Source organism: Python bivittatus, unplaced genomic scaffold, assembly GCF_059951505.1.
Source record: "Python bivittatus isolate LINGU-HERP-01145 unplaced genomic scaffold, Pbiv_v1 ctg000240_np1212, whole genome shotgun sequence".
Lineage (NCBI taxonomy): Eukaryota > Metazoa > Chordata > Lepidosauria > Squamata > Pythonidae > Python > Python bivittatus.
In genome coordinates, this window is record NW_028277051.1 from 116,913 (window position 1) to 133,440 (window position 16,528).

The 16,528-nt window shown below is 57.4% G+C and overlaps 1 protein-coding gene across 2 annotated transcripts in view; it reads right to left on the reverse strand.

Moving 5' to 3' along the window:
- MYO1C (myosin IC) overlaps window positions 1-16,528 on the reverse strand; it is a 32,904-nt gene that overhangs the window by 13,292 nt on the left and 3,084 nt on the right. For both annotated transcript variants that reach the window (XM_088138624.1, XM_088138625.1), the window contains exons 2-10: window positions 5,160-5,318; window positions 4,610-4,725; window positions 3,793-3,991; window positions 3,193-3,273; window positions 2,756-2,935; window positions 2,369-2,467; window positions 2,156-2,269; window positions 1,606-1,677; window positions 1,310-1,429 (exon numbers count right to left, since the gene is read on the reverse strand). In XM_088138624.1, the coding sequence (XP_087994750.1) occupies window positions 1,310-1,429; window positions 1,606-1,677; window positions 2,156-2,269; window positions 2,369-2,467; window positions 2,756-2,935; window positions 3,193-3,273; window positions 3,793-3,991; window positions 4,610-4,725; window positions 5,160-5,285 (1,107 nt within the window). In that variant the 5' untranslated portion in view covers window positions 5,286-5,318. The remainder of the gene's footprint in view (window positions 1-1,309; window positions 1,430-1,605; window positions 1,678-2,155; window positions 2,270-2,368; window positions 2,468-2,755; window positions 2,936-3,192; window positions 3,274-3,792; window positions 3,992-4,609; window positions 4,726-5,159; window positions 5,319-16,528) is intronic.

Genomic DNA, 16,528 nt, shown 5'->3' on the forward strand with positions numbered 1-16,528 from the left:
CGCGTGGCTTGCCTGATGCCACCCCAGGGATCTGCTTCCCCAGAGAACAGAATGGCAACCTATTAAGAGTTTGCAGCGCTCCAATGAAAGGAGACAAAATACAGGCCGGCTGCCCACAGAAGAAAAATAGCGCCCAGAGCGAATAAGCCTGCCGTCTGTGAAACTGAGAAAGAAAAGGCTGCTGGCGTGGCTAGAGAACAAGGTTTGGCCATTTTCCAGAACGGGTGAGCAGCAAGGTCCGTCCGACGTGCAAACTGCTACTCCAGAGAGCCCCAAAGGCTTGATTAATGAGAGAAGATACATTTCCTGCATTTCATTTCATTTCGCCCGCGTGCGTACTGCCTTTGAGCCAGTGTGGACTCCTGGCGACCGCCTGGACAAGCCCCTGCGGTTTTCTTGGCAAGGATTTTCAGAAGTGCTTTGCCCTTGCCTCCTTCTCCCTAGGGCTAAAGGGAGTGACTGGCCCAGGGTCACCCAGCTGGCTTCGCGCCTAGGGAACCGGGACTAGAACTCGTGGTCTCCCGGTTTCTGGCCTGGTACCTTAAATACACGTATTTTGCCCAACCTTTTTGGGGTTGTTTGGTTTGGTGCTTCTCTCTTCTGGGTGTCTGTGACTCGTTTCTTAGTTTACTGTTCTTGCTTTTAAAGCGTCAGCCCCCCAGAATGACTTAGAAGCGGGTGGCCTCTGAATTAAAAAAATACATCTTCCCATTAAAATATATGAAAACAGGGCAAAGAGAGGGAAGAACTAGCAACAGCAAAGTGCCACAGCAAATGAGGCCTGTATAAAATTTGCTAAACGTGACTTGCCTACCAGGCAGAAACATTCAGAAGCACTGGGCAGCAAAAACAATGCTGAAGTCTTCCTGACTGGCTTCTGTATAATTCTTTCTGGCGCATCTGCAGCTAGGCAAAACAAAAATATCAGGTATTTCTGTTTTGTCAAGGACAGGCCCTGTCCCCCAGGGAGACATGCGAGCTGGGAACTGCCAAGGGAAACAGACAAGCTGGCCGTTGTGAGGCGGTGTGTCCTACAGAGCACGCGGTGCCTAAGAAATCCCTTTGTGGGCTCCAGCCCACCTGAAACTGCTTGAAACCACTGAACCCCCCTTCCCCCCAAAAAGGGGAGCCAGTAGGAAGCATGAATTTCGCCTTTCCTCTCTGAGATCAGAGCAGAAAGCAAGTGACCTCTGGCTATGGGGCTGCGCCCCAAGAAAAGTGCTCCCTCGTGGAAAACCTGCAGGCACTATTTAGGCCTCCCCAAGTCTTCTGCAACAGCCGACGCCCGGGGCACCGGAGACGAACTCACCTTGTAGGCGAGGGACTTGTTAATCTTATTCACGAGCCAGGAGAAGGTGCGCCCGTACACTGCTTTGGCCAGAGCATCTCGCGCATAGGCGGCCTGTTCCAAGCTGAGCGGGCTGATCAGCTGCGAGGGAGGAAAGGGAAGCCACTGGTCTCCGACTGAGGCCACGCTGAGCTCCCGCTACAAGGAAGGGGCCAGGTCCAGTCCCCCGGGATCCCAATGGCTCTTGGTGAGGGATCAGGCTGGACACAGCCACCAGACCGCGCCCCATCTTGCTCTGCTCACAACTCTCCTCTCACCTGCTCTCCCTTTGCAGTGATCTTCTTGTGGGTCAGCGCTTCCTGCAGAACAGAGTTTTCGAGTCCCAGGAGCTACAAACCAAGGAAAAAAGGAAGTGTGAGGCCACCAGCCAGCCCCTCCTACACGGGTCGCAGGGCTGAGATTTGGGTAGAGAAGGTAAGGCAGCAAGAAGTGAGGTGTCGGTGGCCAGGCTCCTCCCCCTGCCACCTGGACCTGGCCGCCCATTCGTTTTCCTGCCACCTGGCTTGGCTCAGCCAGACCCCCTCAAAGACAAAACCAGCTCTCTGCAGATGATGGGATGAACAGACGGAAGGCAGCACCCTGTTTGATCGCAAACTACTTGCACCCACCTCCTAAGCCAACCTCAGCTGAGCCAGGGATGGTCTCAGTAAACAGAGTAGATTTCTGAGCGATTAAACTTCCAAGTATTGTATATTCGAAACAGTTTCTGAAGGCAGTTGGCACACTTTGCTTCCACTTGTCCTTTCAGCGTGTCTAAAGCGGAGGGCAGGAAGGGCCTTTGGGAGACCGACAGATCCCATGACTCACCCTGGCCAAGTATTTGATCTGGTTTTCCGTGGTCACTTGCGCACTGCCATGTTCGTCGGTTGTAAATTGCACATTCCCCAAGTGCAGCACGCTTGCAATGATACTCAGCAGATCCTGGCGCAAAGGAAAAGCTTCGTGAATCTAGCTGTGGGGCAGGGGGTGTCCCTAGGAAAGGGCTTTCCCGCCCGAAGGAGAGAAGGCTGCGCTTTTTACCTCTACTTCACTGTCGCTGAAGTTAATGACTGACAACGCCCTGCGCACCACCTTCCAGTCACTCTTATCGTTGATGGAGCTGACCTTTGCGCACTGGCCCTGGAAAGGTGTCAGATCAGGCTCCTGCAGAACAGCCTCCTGCTCTCCACCCCCATCCCTGACACACAGCTTGGGAAACTGGGTGACACCCAGGCGGCAGCAGGAGGCACACAGACACACACTCCCACGCATGCACTCTGTGGCAGCCGTCAGCCCCCTTAAAGGAGAGTGGCCGAGATGGCTGAAGCTGCAGAACAGCTAGGCAGGAGCGGCCTCACTGTCAGGGCCCCAGCTGTGCTAGGGGACCCAGCTGCAGGGGGAGGGGGCACGCCAACCTGCTCCCTTTACCTTGACAAGATACTGGTACTGGTGGGGGCTCTTCTCTAGCCCCAGCCTCCTGAGCAGATCTTCCTCCCCTCCCTCTAAGAGCTGGTAGAATATATGGAAGTTCCTCTCGCCGTGATTCTGATGCACCACCCGTGACTTCTCTAGGAGGTAGTTCAGGATGTGACCCCCAATGGGAGCCCCCTAGGACCACACAAGAGAAGGCATGGATGGTGCTGCTTGCGAAGATGGCCACAGGGAAGGAGGCTCCAGGCATACGCGCCACGCAGACAGCCTGGTCTCCTTGTGGGGGGTCAGGCAGGGAGCCCACCTGGGAATCGATGGCTTCCTTGGGAATCGGAGGGGGTGGGCACATGAGCCCCCAGAGCAAAGCCAGGATTTCTTCCACAGACCTCCTCGCTTTCCAGCTGTCAGCCCACCACCCTCATCCACTCACACACCTTGTAATCAAACTGGACGTCCATGTATTTCCCAAACCGGCTGGAGTTGTCATTGCGCAGGGTCTTTGCATTTCCAAAGGCCTGATCAGGAAACAGAACCGTAATGGCATAAAAGCAGAAATCCAGCTGGGGATCTTGCCAGCCCAACTGGGCCTCTGCTTCTCCGTCAGAGCCCAGGCCCTCTCTGCCAGAAGGCCCCCCCCCCACTACACGCTGCCTCCAGCTCCCTGGAGAAGGAGCAAGGTGTGGACACCCGGGGACTGTGGCCAGAGAGGGGAAGAGGAGAGGCAGACCGCTATCAACAGCGAGCAGGCATCCCAGGAAGAGAGTGGCCACGCTTCCGCCGACCCCAAAGCTCTCCAAGGAGAGCGCGCTCTAAGGCCAACGTTTGCGTCCTAAACGTGAAGGAACGGACGGACGCGTCTGCCGTGGGTCTGTCTGCAATAAAGCGGTTTCTCTAGCTGCGTGGCGGCTGTGAGCAACTGCCACAAGCAAGCCGCCGAGCATGGGGAAAGAGTCTGGAGGGCCTGGACTCAGGCTGGCAGCGCTCCCTAGCAGATCCCAAAGCAAGGCCAGCCCCCGCCGAGCCATGAGGCTTACCTCAAGGACTGGGTTGGACTGCAGCAGCCTGTCCTTCACGGTCTCCACCTGCTCGCTCGCCGGGCACGTGACGGCGTAGTACTGCAAGATCTTCTTGGTGGCTTCCGTCTTGCCCGCCCCGCTCTCGCCTGAGATGAGGATGCACTGGTCCTTCCGCTCAGTCCGCAGCGAGCGGTAGGCGTTGTCCGCGATGGCGTAGCTGCAAGGGAAGGGCAACAGGCCGCCTGCTCTGCCACTGCACCTCTCCCCCAGCAGGGAGGCTACGGCGGCAGTTAATGAGCCCGTCTCTAGGACGGCGCCATTCTCTGCCGCTTCTTGTGGGAAAAACACAGCAGGGCCGCCTTGCTCACAGTGGAACCACCCGGAATCGCACGCTACCATTATGGGATGGACTTGGCATTTTCATAGAGCGGCGGGAGGAATGCTCTCTCCTCCTCCAGCTGCCCAGGACCAGGGGCTTGGAGATCTTTCCGGCCACAAAGGGGCGGTGTGGGGGGGCAGCAGCCCAGAGGATCTGGCTGCCACCAAGCCCCAGGGGGACCAACCCTGCAGCAGCAGGAAGGAGAGCGCTGCCAGAGCTTTGCCCCCCACCCCCACAGCTGTGGGCTCTGCGCTCTCTCTCTCTCTGCCAGGGGCTGCGCACCGTCCTTCTTTCCGAGTGGAGGACGTGCCCCCCCCGGTCGTTCCTGCTGAGCTGCTAGGCAAAGGAGCGGAGAAGCTCCCTGCTCTCTCTTTCATGCCATTAGCTGGCGCTGGGCATGCAGCAGAGGAGCAAAGGGATGGGGGCGGACAGCATCACGCCTGCTCAGGTACCCACAGGTGAGGGGAGACTTCATAGAAGCTGACACCACGGTAGCGGTCCATGTGCTGCTTGCTGTAGATCTCCAAGTCCTTGTACGGGTTCACCGAGACCAGAACTGAGCCGATGTAGGTCTGAGGAGGAAGCCAGCCCAGGAAGGGTCAGGAGGGAGGGGGCAGGTGGCCTGGCTCAGCAGGGCCCCTTTCAAAAGGGTTCGCAGCACACACCCCTTTGACCCAGGGACCAAAGCCTTTTCCTGGGCCGCAAGGATATTTCAGTCCTCCTCCAGCAACCGTCTTGCAGTGGATGAACCTTTTCTCAGGAAGACCCCCTGGGCTCCTGGCCCCCAGCACCAACCAGCCTCAGCATCTATCTGGCCCCCTCAGAGCACCCAGCCTGAGCAGAAGGGGCTTGCTGGAGCTGGGCATCTCTCACTCTATGCCCCAACTGGGAGGGGACCACCCAAGTCACCCAAAGGAGAGTCTTGATTCTGGGGCTGCCAGAGCCCCAGGAGGGAGCCCCCGACCCACCAGGCCAGGCAGGACGGCTGCCAGACACCCGCACTCACGTAGATGAGGTTCTCCTTGAACCGCCTCCGCAGGTTTTCAATGAAAGCTGCTTCGCTGGTGAAGTTTTCCAGCAGGACAAAGTCCTGCACTCCCACCCGATCCCGGGCTGTCAGGGCGTTCTCCATCACTGCCAACCGGACACCGTCACCCTCAACTGCCTGCAGGGGCACAGAACAGCCCAGCTGAGGCCCAGGAGCCCCGGCCCAATTGCTTGGCCTTGGTGCTCGGATGGGATGGGCCAGCCATGCAGAGCAAAGTTCCTCCTCTTCAGGCTAGCCCCCACTGCAAGGAGGGGCCCATGTGGGCCCTTCTGCACCCCCAAATGGATCTGCTTCTCCCACCTCTCCAGTGTTGTCTGCCTACCATGGGCCCAGCTGTCCCAAGGAGTTAGCCCCTGAAGGCCTTTTCCCTCCTGAAGGACTCCCTACAAGTCCCCCCGTTTCTGGGAGCTCCATCCCTCTTTCCTCTGTGCCCCCCACCCCGATCGTTCACGTCTTCTCTTTCCTGTGACCTCAGAGCAGGAAAGGCCACTGAGACTTCAAGCCCCTCCTTAGCACAGGAATCCCCCCCCCCAGCATGGCTGTCCAGCCTCTGCTTGAATCGGGATATGGCCCCAACCAACGAGGGGGCTGCACTTGGCACTTTCAGAAAGCTTCTGGGAGGAGGAAGAAGGGAGTGAGGGAGGACCACAGCCGATTTCAAAGAACCCACAAACTGTAATGCTGAAGGGGGGGTTGCCCCAAGCTGACCTGAGCCCAGGAATCAGGCTAGGCAGCCCCCCTCACTGCCCCCCAAGAACCGGCACTAATGCAAACGGGACCCTTCCCAAGAAGGGCGCCAGACGGAGCAAGACATGAGACCCCTTGGGTGCGCAAGCCCCACAGCATGTCCAACTACGCATCCCCTTCTCTGTTGACCAACTCCTTGCCCTTGGCCACACGCCCCTCCTGGAGGGCCCTCCAGCTCACCTCATGGTGGGGCAAGTGGTACCCAGCAGGAATCAGAACACGTTTCTGCTGAATCTGTGACCACAGGCCCTCAACGTTCATGGCTGCTAGTGCTGTCCAGAGCACGTCTCTCCTCTCCTGCTCCACCAGCAGTGAAGGCCACTCAGGAACAGAGCACGCCCCGGGGGGAACTCTTCTTGCTGATCAGAGCACCACCTGCCCTCCCAAAATCCCAGAAGAAGCTTCAGGAGGCGCACCTGCGTGCCTCAGGGAGGAGCAGCCTTCCTGCTCGGAAGCAAAGGGCCGTCCATCTGAAGGGAGCTTAGCTGGTCCTCTCACCAATTAAAGGCATGGGGTGGGATGTCCTACCGAGGTGGGCAGGACTCCTCGCTGCCTCCTCCTCATCCTTCCTGGAGGACCCAGAGGGTTAGGGAGCAAACCAGGAGAAGCAGCATCTGAACAACACAAGGCCAGACCTTCTCACCCCCAGGAACAGCACAGCCACGCTGCTCTCAAAGGCTGCCGCGGTCCAAGGGCAGAAACGAGTCCAACGGAGACGGCCTTTTGTTCTCCCGCAAGCCCTGCTGGGTGCCCCAGGAGATGCCACTGCTGAGGTGGAGGCGGAGGTTCAGCGTGGGGCTGGTGGCAGAACAGGTGGGTGTGCTCCATCTGGGTTTCTCCCCCCCGGGTGTACCTCTGTGGGCAGAGGGGGGTCGCAGGAGCACCCCACTAACACAAGCTGGCGCGGCAAGCCTCAGAGCAGGGACCCAGAAGAAAACCACGTCTCTGGCAGCTCCCCTTTGACCCAGTGAGTGGTAAGCTGGGTGTCATCATTACGATGCTCTTCCACCTGGAGAAGCCCAGGGCAGCTCAGACATCAAGACAGCCTTAAATAAACCATCAATAACTTCCAACCCAGCTTCCCTTAATATATATTCACCATACAGGTTGAATAAATAAGGGGAGAGCACAGAGCCTTGTCTCACTCCTTTGCCAACCTGGAGCCAGTCCATTTCGCCATGTTCTGTCTGTACTGCAGCTTCCTGACCTCTATCTAAGTTTCTCATAAGGACAACGTTTGAGAATCACTCTTTTTTATTCTTATGTTTTGACTTTTATTACAAACCTCTACGAGTTTTAGGAAGTAGGTGGTACATAAACAGTGGGATGAAGGAATGCCCTGCTTCTCAGGAAACTGCCACAAGTATCTACAGGTGATTTCTGAGCAGTCAGAGGCGAACAAGACTTAACCCACCCAAGAAGGCAAGAAGGGGAAGGGCCCACGCTGGAGACGCCGCCTGAACGGACTCGCTCAACAGAACTGCCAAGAGCTCCAGCTCTGCCGGGGGACACTGAGCCCCTAGCAGTTGGGGGCTGCCAGCGGAGGCCACTCTGAAACACACTGACGGGCAAGAGAAATAGTGCGTCTCAGTCAGACCTGAAGTTCCTCTTTCCTTCTTTATGTGGCCGAGAGCTCAGTCAACCAGATGGCCCTCCTTGCCTGCTGCCTCTGGAGGCAGTTTGAGAGGCCTCCTTCACCACGTCCCCTCAGGCTGGATCAAGGGCCACGGGGTCCCCTGGGCGTGGGCCTTTTCCTGGCCTCCAACCCAATTCATATGCAGGAGAAATGTTCTCTCTCTTGTCTATTAGTTACTGATATGGGCCTGCGTCAGATTAGTGCTTTGGAAGACCTCCTGCCCTTAAAAATGAGCTACAAATATTATAAATACATAAATAGTCCTTATGAATAACTTCGGTTTATCACAGGACAAATTTTAACCTGAAAACTGGTGGCAGTTATAGCAGTCCCATTACTTTTCCCTTGCACACCCATTCTGTGCTCTAATGTCCCATGCCGCAGACGGTCCTCTGGACCAAGCGCCCATCGGACCTCCTTTTGCCCAGCTGCCACAGAAGACAGACTGTGGTCCAGCAGCCCAGGCTGAGCACTCGCTCCCTCCCTCCAAGAAGCACCCAGGGCAGAACTGCCACACCCCAGGGCCCCCAAAACACCACAGAGAATCCATAAAGACCTACCGCTCTCAGGCAACACAGTGCTGCTTAATTTCAAAGTTAACGCATCCTAGTGACACTCCTAAAAACAAAATCCATAGGAAGGGAAGCTAGAGGATAACAGTCAGATTTTGGTCTCCATTGTTATTTCAAGCTACCCAGGCCCCAAAATGTTCCACAAAGACAATTGCTGAGCACCCCCCAACACTGCTCCTCCTCCAACTTCCATCATGGGGGGCGATCGGAGGCCTTTTGGCCCCCCACCCCCAACCGGGGCAGACTCGGGTTCTGCCACCTGACCTGCTGGGCCAATCTGGAAATATCAGCAGGGCAGCAAGCAGCACCCCATGCCTCCAGGAACTTTCCCGGTGGGGCATGAGTTTATGGGAAGCAAGCAGGAAAGCCCCTGGATGTTTTTCAAAGGCAGGCGGGCCTTTGGAAACCCCGCCTGAGGTCACAATAAGCCATACTTGCTCTGGGGGCTCCACGGCAGCAGCAACTGCCCCCCCCCGCCCCATTCCCCCAGGGCAGCATCCAGTGCAAAGCCCATCTAAGCACCCATCAAGAGCCAGTCCTAGCAAAGCAGGATTACTGACCGCGAACAACAGCTGTAGGCTGTGCACTGGCCCCCCAAGGTCAGCCGTTCTCAGCCTCACCGCTGCCCTTTCAGAGAGGAGGAGGAGAAGCCCAGGCCCACCACTGCTGGGTCTCCAACTACAAGATGCCCAGCCCACACGACTGCAGACTGGGGAGGCAGACAGCTACCTAACTTGTGCGTCTCCCCTCCCCCCCAAGACGGAGGGCGGCCCCATCCTCCCCGCCCTGGGCATCTTCCCCTGCCTGCCCTGAGGCCACCGGTGCAGAGGAGGCTGCTGCTGTTCACCGGCTCTGCAATGGTGGGCAGCACCCCCCAGGGCGATGGCCACCCCCTTTCTGGTCTGCACCTCCTGGCAGCCTCCCCCTGCTCTGCGTGCACTCTCCTGTGCCCATGGCCCAGACCCAGGGTGGGCTTCAGCTGCTCCAGGGGACAGAACGAGCATCCAGCAGGAGCACTGGCGGAGGACGCCCCTCCCGGCTGCCAGTCTCCTCCCCACTGGCATTCTGCCGGAAGGAATGCTGGGCGTCGGGGCCGTTCCTCCTCCTCCTCATCAGAAGAGGAGCACCGGGAAAGCTCAGCACACGGCCTGCCGACTCTCTCCAGGGCCCCCTCCAAATGGAAGAGCGAGGGGACAGCCATTCCCCCTTCCTCCACCACATGTCCTGGGCCACCCAAAGTGCAAGGGTCTCCTGCGGCAGGTGAGGCGACCCGGCAGCGGGCAGCCAGACCAAGCCCGGGGCCAGGCTGTCCGGACGGATCCCCAACCCCGCAACGAGGGAGAGGAGCGGGCGGGAGGGCCTGGCCGGGGCCCAGACTCAAAAACAGCAGAGGGAAGGTGCGAGGGCGGCGGCAGCTTCGCTCGGGGAGGGGAAGGCAGGCTCCCCCGAGGCGGCGGCGGCGGCAGCTTGGGCCCGAAGCGCCTCAGCAGGGTGGACAAGACGGAGAGAGGCAGGCTGAGGGAACGGGAGAGCCCCCACCCAGCCGCTGCTCCAAGGCCTCCAGCGCAGAACAGGCCCTCTGAGTCTCACCGACCACCCTGGCGACTTCAGCCCGCTGCGCTTCGGCCTTATCCATCCCCTGAATGACGCTGTCCCGCCCTCAGCCCTTCGAACGCTGCCACCGGCACAAGAGGCGGCCTGCAGCTGGACCACGGCGGACTGGAGAAGAACGCGCACTGCGCCCCATGGGTTTACAGCTGCTTGACCCTCAGCCCCCCAAAGAATGCCCGTTGATGGCTCTGCCCTGCTGGGAAGTGGGGACCGAAGCCCCCAGGCTGCTCCCTCAGCCCAGGGCTGCTCCACTTCTGTACGAAGGATCCCGAGGCCAGAACAAGGGGTTAGGGCCTTCAGAGTTGCGGATAACTTTAGAAGATAAAACCACCTCTGCAGACCTCAACGTTCGGCACTCGGTAGGCACAAGCATAAGGTCCTTGCCTGGGGGCCGTGCCCTGGGAAACCTGCCTTGGGAGAAGGCCCTAGGACAGCTGGGGGCCAGCCCCTGCACATGAACAAGCCATGCGAGGCAGCAGCGAACAAGGCCAAGGCAATCTTGGCACGGCATCCAAATCGCGGGAAGTACCAGTTCCACTGTCCTGTGCACCGGTTAGATGATCCCGGAGGTGCCAAATACAGTTCTGGGCACCCCCCTTTAAAAGGGAATGGGAGAAGCTGGCCTGGATTCAGAGGAGAGCTCCCAGGAGGACTGGGATCTGGAAACCAAGCCCCAGGAGGAGCAGCGAGAGGGGACAGCCGGGCCTGGCTTGCAGAGGAGAAGACCAAGGGGGCTCATGGGCGAGAGCGGGTGACCAGAGGGCGGCAGAAAGACCAGCGCAGCGACCATTTTCCCTGGCTGTTTGCCAGGCATTTGGGCCAGGTGAGCCGAGCTCTGCTGGTGATACAGTTTTATGACTGGGATGCACGGTTTATCAGAGGTCCTTGTTTGTAACTGTTAATCCTGTGGTGAGATGGACGGCCACCTCAACTACTGAAATAAATAAATAAAATTAAAAGAAGAGTCAGGCTGAATTTCAGAAGGAATTTCTGGACTCATCAGAGGAAAAGTCTGTCTAAAACAATGGTGGAGTTCCCTCTCCAGAGCTTTCCAAGCGGGGGCTGGACGGCCAGCTCCTGATTCTGTGGAGCCCTTCCCGCACTGAGCGGGGTTGGACAAGGTGACCCACCGGACCCATTCTGTGATTCTGAAGACTGCTGGTCATCCGAAGGTTCAGCAGTGTCATCTGAGCTGCCTGTGGCGTGCCAGATGTGGCACGGCCAGCAACAGAGAGACCCGACCACGCCTCAGGCAGCTCTGCTCCAGCCCGCCTCCCCCCCCTCCGCCAGCAGCCAGCTGACACTCTCCTTTTAAGGAGAAAAAATGTATTTGCAGGAAAAGTTAAGTGTCCAGACTCTGGGGCGGCTGCAATCTTTCACTGTGGAAATGCCTCTTCCAACAACCCCCACCGGCATTATCCGCAACCCCCTGGCTTTCTAGCGATCAAATGAAAAGGCTTCTAGACCTCATGATCTCCAAGACAAGCCTGGGGGAAACGCACACACACTAGCCAAGGGAATTTGTGGGGCCCTCATGCCCTCGAGTTGGCAGTGTCCCTTAACGCGAGTACATCTTTGAGATTATGTGGAAGGGGCATGCCAAGTGGAGCTTCCTCCAAGGGGGAGGGGGCTCAGCAGCCTTCATTCCTTTCCAGGGAGGGGCCCAAGGAATCCCGAGGGAGACCCAGCGCTGCATTTTTCACTGGAGGAAACAGGATTTCCTCTGGAGGACTCACCCAGCACAATCCCAGGGAAACGCTTCCAAGAATAGGAAATGGCTGTATAAGGGCAGAGCAGCAGAGAGGTCCTTACGGTTGGGGAGGGGAGGAAGAGCAGCGCTCTTCACAGCAGGAGCCCCCCCCTCCCCCCGCCGCCAGCAGCTGCTTCTGCAAGCGCAGGGTGAGGCGGAGGAAGGCCGCCTCTGTGGCTCTGGACCCCCCAGGCCACAGGAGGAAGCAGCCCAGGGCTCAATATGGAGCCAGATCGGCAGCAGGTCCAGCCCTCCACTTCCCGCAGGAGGAAGAGCAAGATCAGAGCCCAGAAAGGGGGCACCCCACATGCAGATGTCCCAGGATGAGGAAGACCCTCCTGCTCCGGCTGCCTAGAGCTCAGTGGGCCAGAATCCGCCTCTGGGGCCGTCAGCTTTCTCTCAAAAAAAAACCAAAAAAAAAAAAAAAACCAGCCCTGTGAGGAGCCCTGCCAAAAAGGCCCCACGCTCTCCTCTCTCTTCTCCTCCAACATTGGAGGGGGATCCTCGTCAAGCGGAGAGTACAACTCTCCCCACATTACAGGTCTGGGGGAGGGAGAGATTTTCCAGACGCCAAGAAAGATGCCCACAGTCTGTCTCCGGCTGTGAAATCAAACCAGCGCTCCTTGCAAGCTGCGCCGCGCCAGGGTTAGTTAGGGTTTTCCTCAAGGTCCTTGTGCTGCCGGAGCTAATTAATCAGAAGATCCCACAGGGCCCCCTTCAGAGACTGGCAATCAGCAGAGGGAGCCAAGCAAGCAAATCGCCTCCAGGCACCCGCCCCGCGGCTTGTTTGTCAGCCTTTTCCCAGCAGAAGAGAAGGTGCCTCCTCCACTCCCCACCCCCGTGAACTCTCAGAGCTGGAGGGGTGAAGCAGGACACGGACCGCAGCCACGCACCTTCCACCAAAGGGCCCCGGAGCGCATACGGCAGCGGGTGACAAAGACACGCGTGGAGGGGGTGCCCCCAAAGAGCCGCGGGCAACCCTGGTGGCAACCCAAAGGGAAGCCGACCTCAACCACCAGGTCGTGGAGTTTTCCTGGCAACAACAGGGAAGCAGTTAGCCGTGGCTTCCTGAACGGATGTTTGAACAAACTTCCCAGCTTAGTCCTGGGATCTTCTGGTGGGTTCCCCATCCCAGATCTGCCCCTGGTCAGCCTGAGATCAACCAAGGTCAGCTGGGTGCCCCTTGCTGACCCCCAGGAATTCAGAGCCTCAGCAGAGGGAAGCGCGAAGGAACAGGCCTGCGGGTCAGAGGGGAGCAGAGGGCAACAAGAGGCAACAGCCACTCCCAGCATGCGGGGCGGGCGGGGGGGCAGAGAGCTGGAAGGCAGATCCCAGAAGGAAAGGAAGGGCAATGCCTCTGGAGAGAAAACCACCTATTAGTAAGTGACTTGGGCGAGTCGTGGAGCAGTTTGTGGATGTCATGATTCTGTGATCTTCGCGAAATCAGGGAGGACCAGCACACCACCCCATGGATTGAAGCAAGACAATCTTCTCTTGTTGTTCTTATCTTCAAAGAAAGGAAAAAAAGATGGCACGGGCAAAACTTCAGATTGGTCTCCTCGATGCTGACACCGGACAAAACCCACTCTATTAAACAGTTGGTTTGTGAGCATTTACACCAAACCACATTGTGCATTTATAAAAGTAAATCAGTCAAAACAAACTGATTTCCTTTTTCAGAAAGTGACAATGAGAGTGACCTGTACCTCCACTTCAGCAAAGCCATCGAGAAGGAAGGTCTCCTGTGAGAACCTACTACAAACGACGGCAAAACACGAGCCGCATTATGCTACTATTACATGGATATTGAACTTGCTGAACAAGTGTAGATTTCCCTCAGTGACTTAGAAGAGGAGTTAGAAACACCATTTATCGCACTTGCAGAAGACACAGGATAGCAAACTCCTTAGAGGAAAGTATCAAGATTCAGGAGAAGCTGGAACAATTGGCTGAAACCAACCAGATGAATTCCAGTAAGGACAAATGCAAAGTCTCATATCTGTGTAGGAAGAACCAAAGCCATGAGTACAGAATGTGAGGAGGGGAGGGACTGGGTGCCACACAGCCAGTGCAGCGAACCCAACTGTCTTGGTGGGTCACAAACTGACTGTGAGCCAAAGGTGTGATGCAGCTGCAAAAAAAGCAACCACAATTTCAGACAGGAGAAGCTTCTGAACGACAGGTAGAGGCACTGGGTATGTCAGACTTGGAACAGAGAAGACTGGAAGGAAACATTATGGCTGTCTTGGAGTATGTATGTGAAGGGCTGTCACACAGAAGACAAGTAGAATTGTTCAGCATTGTTTCAGAGAGCAGGACAAAAAACAGGTAAACATGGGTTTAAATTACAAGGAAGGAATTACAGATTTTGGCTGGAGATCATGAAACGTTTCAGCTGCCTCAGGAGGTGGTAGACCCTCCTTCCCTGGAGATCTTTAAAGAGAAGCTGCCAGAGATGCTGTAGCACTGGATGCGGTTGTGCTGCACGACCCCCAATGTCTCTTCCAGCCTTTACACCAAAGTTCCCACTTTGCAAACTGCAGCAATGCAGTCAGCCAGAGGACGCAGGAAACAGAGTTCCCAGGGACCTAGCTGCAGCCAGAGGCAGACCAACCTGCGTGTGCAAAATCCATCTCTATAAAACACACACATACACAAACACCATGAACAAGCCACAGAAATACCAATCATCTCTAACCAGAGGCTGGTCGACTGTCTGCACCCCAGAAAACATTCCTGGTTTTCAAAGCCATGGTTGGTTTAAGCCAGCAGCTGCGACTGGCTCTGTTTGGTCTACAATGGCCACCTCCAAGGGCAGCTGGCATTTCTGCCTCCATTCATAGCTCCTGCTGGCCAGCCTTCTTGAATCATGCTGCCCAGCAGGATCTCCTCTTGGGCAAAGCACTGGGTTAAGACAACTACCTGCTGGAACAGAAGGCGTGGCCTCTCCCAAGAAGCCGCTGGCAGGGCAACGGGAAAAGCTTCCAGACCACAGCAACCCTCTCGGCTAAGCCACCGCCTTTGCAAACTGCTTCCTTTCAGTGATTATATCCCAGATGCTTCTGTGGCCACCAACAGGCTCCAAAACATGACCCCACCTCTGAGCCCCACAAGGCCTGTCAGGCGGTGGCCCCAGGGACCCACTTTGCCTTGGGCCCAGCCTCTCTGGCCCCTTCCAGATGGACAACAGCAAGAGTGGAGGAGGGCAGGAGGAGGCAGGACGTGGCAGGGGGAGAGGCGGCCAGGCCTCCTGCCTGCCGTCCCTCGGGGCCATCCCAGGCACCGGACAAAAGGGCTGGCGCCCAGCAGATCCCATCATCCCTGAGTTGTTCAGGGGGCGCCACGGCTGACTCTGCAGACAGCCGAGACCCTCTTTCGATTCACAGCCCCACGCTGGGGGGGGCACTGGGAATCCCTAACATTCGCACCCAGCTGACAGCAGTACATGTGAAAGGAACCTGGGTGCCCTTGTGACCCAGGAGGGTGACGCAGCTGCCAACAAGGCCGATGCTATCATCGGGTGCATTATTGGGAGCGCAGCGTCCAGATCATGGGCGTAATTGTCCCCCTGGTCGGACCCCACTTGGAGTCCTGGGTCCAGCTCTGGACACCCCAGCTCAAAAAGGACAGTGCAAACTGGAGCAGACTGAGGCAGCGATCTGGAAACCAAGCTCTGAAGGAAGGGTTAAAAGATCTGGTTTAGCCTCAGGAAGGGATGACAGAGAACAAACATCTAAAGGCTGTCACACAGGAGAGGAAATAGGTATGTTCTCTGTTGCCACAGAAGGCAGGACCAGAAGCAGAGGGCTAAAACTAGAAGGAGGGAAGGAAGGAAGGAGGTTCAGGTAGACATCAGGAAGAACTTCCTGGCGATGTGGCCATCATCCAGTAGAACCAGCTGCCCCGTGAAGTGGGGAGTTCTCCTTGCCTGGAAGTCTTCCAACGGACTGTGGGCACTGTCTGATGGACCGAGACACTCCAGAATCTAGTGGATTCCTCAGTTAGCAGAGGGTTGGACTAAATATTCTCTAAGGCCCCTTCTACTTATGATTCTACCTTACCCATGCAGACTATAGATTCAGCAGTGGTCTGCACGGGTGCCACTGCGTGCTTCTGACTTGCAGGGCCAGGCAGGGCCAGGCAGCTCAGGGCAGGAGGGCCACAGGTACCAATCCTCCCCTTTGGGAACCGCAGAGCTTCCTGACATCATGCTGTTGAAATCCGTATTTCTCAATGGAAGCCCTTTTTCCCATGAAGTGTGGGTGGTTCAACTAAAAGGTGTGTGCCATGATACAAACTCTCCTTTGAGTCAGGCTTGGCTCCCAGCAACTCGCCAGCAGCCCCAGGCAGCTTTCTTGGCACCACACAGACATGCCACTGTCTTTGATCATCTAGCTCACAGTGGGATTCCCCAGTGGTCCCCCATCCAATCCCGAACAGGCCCTGCGTAAGGCAGTTCAGCTCCTGAGCCCAGGCAAGAGCGGGCAGTGCTGCCACCTGCTGCCAGAGCACATCAGCGGCAGAACAGGCCTGACACACCTCCCCCCCAGAGCCCCACCCACCGCACAAAGGGCCTGCTGCCCGATCACCTGCCCTGCCCACAAAGAGGCGTCATGGAACACAACCCGCCAAGCTCCCTCTCCCCCCCACACACACACACCGTGAGTCCCAGCCATGGCATGGGCAGCTGCCACACAAGATGCCCTGGGAGGGGTTAGGGTTAGGGCACAGCAGGGCAGAAGTGGGCAGCGGCCGAGTCCCACTGGAGGGCACCCTGGCCTGGCACAGGGAAGGCCTGGACAGGTCCCTGGGCAGAGGAAGCAGCAGCTGGGGCACCAGGGCAAGTGGGGGGGGCACAAAAGACTCCTTGCTGCCATGGCAAATCCCGGAAGCCAACCCTGTGGCATGCTCGGAATGCAGCCGCCTCCTCCCTCCCTGGTGTGGCCTGGAGGGCGAGGGGGGGGGCCCGGGCGCTGGCTGACATTAATCCTACTCTCTGTCCCTCCAGAGA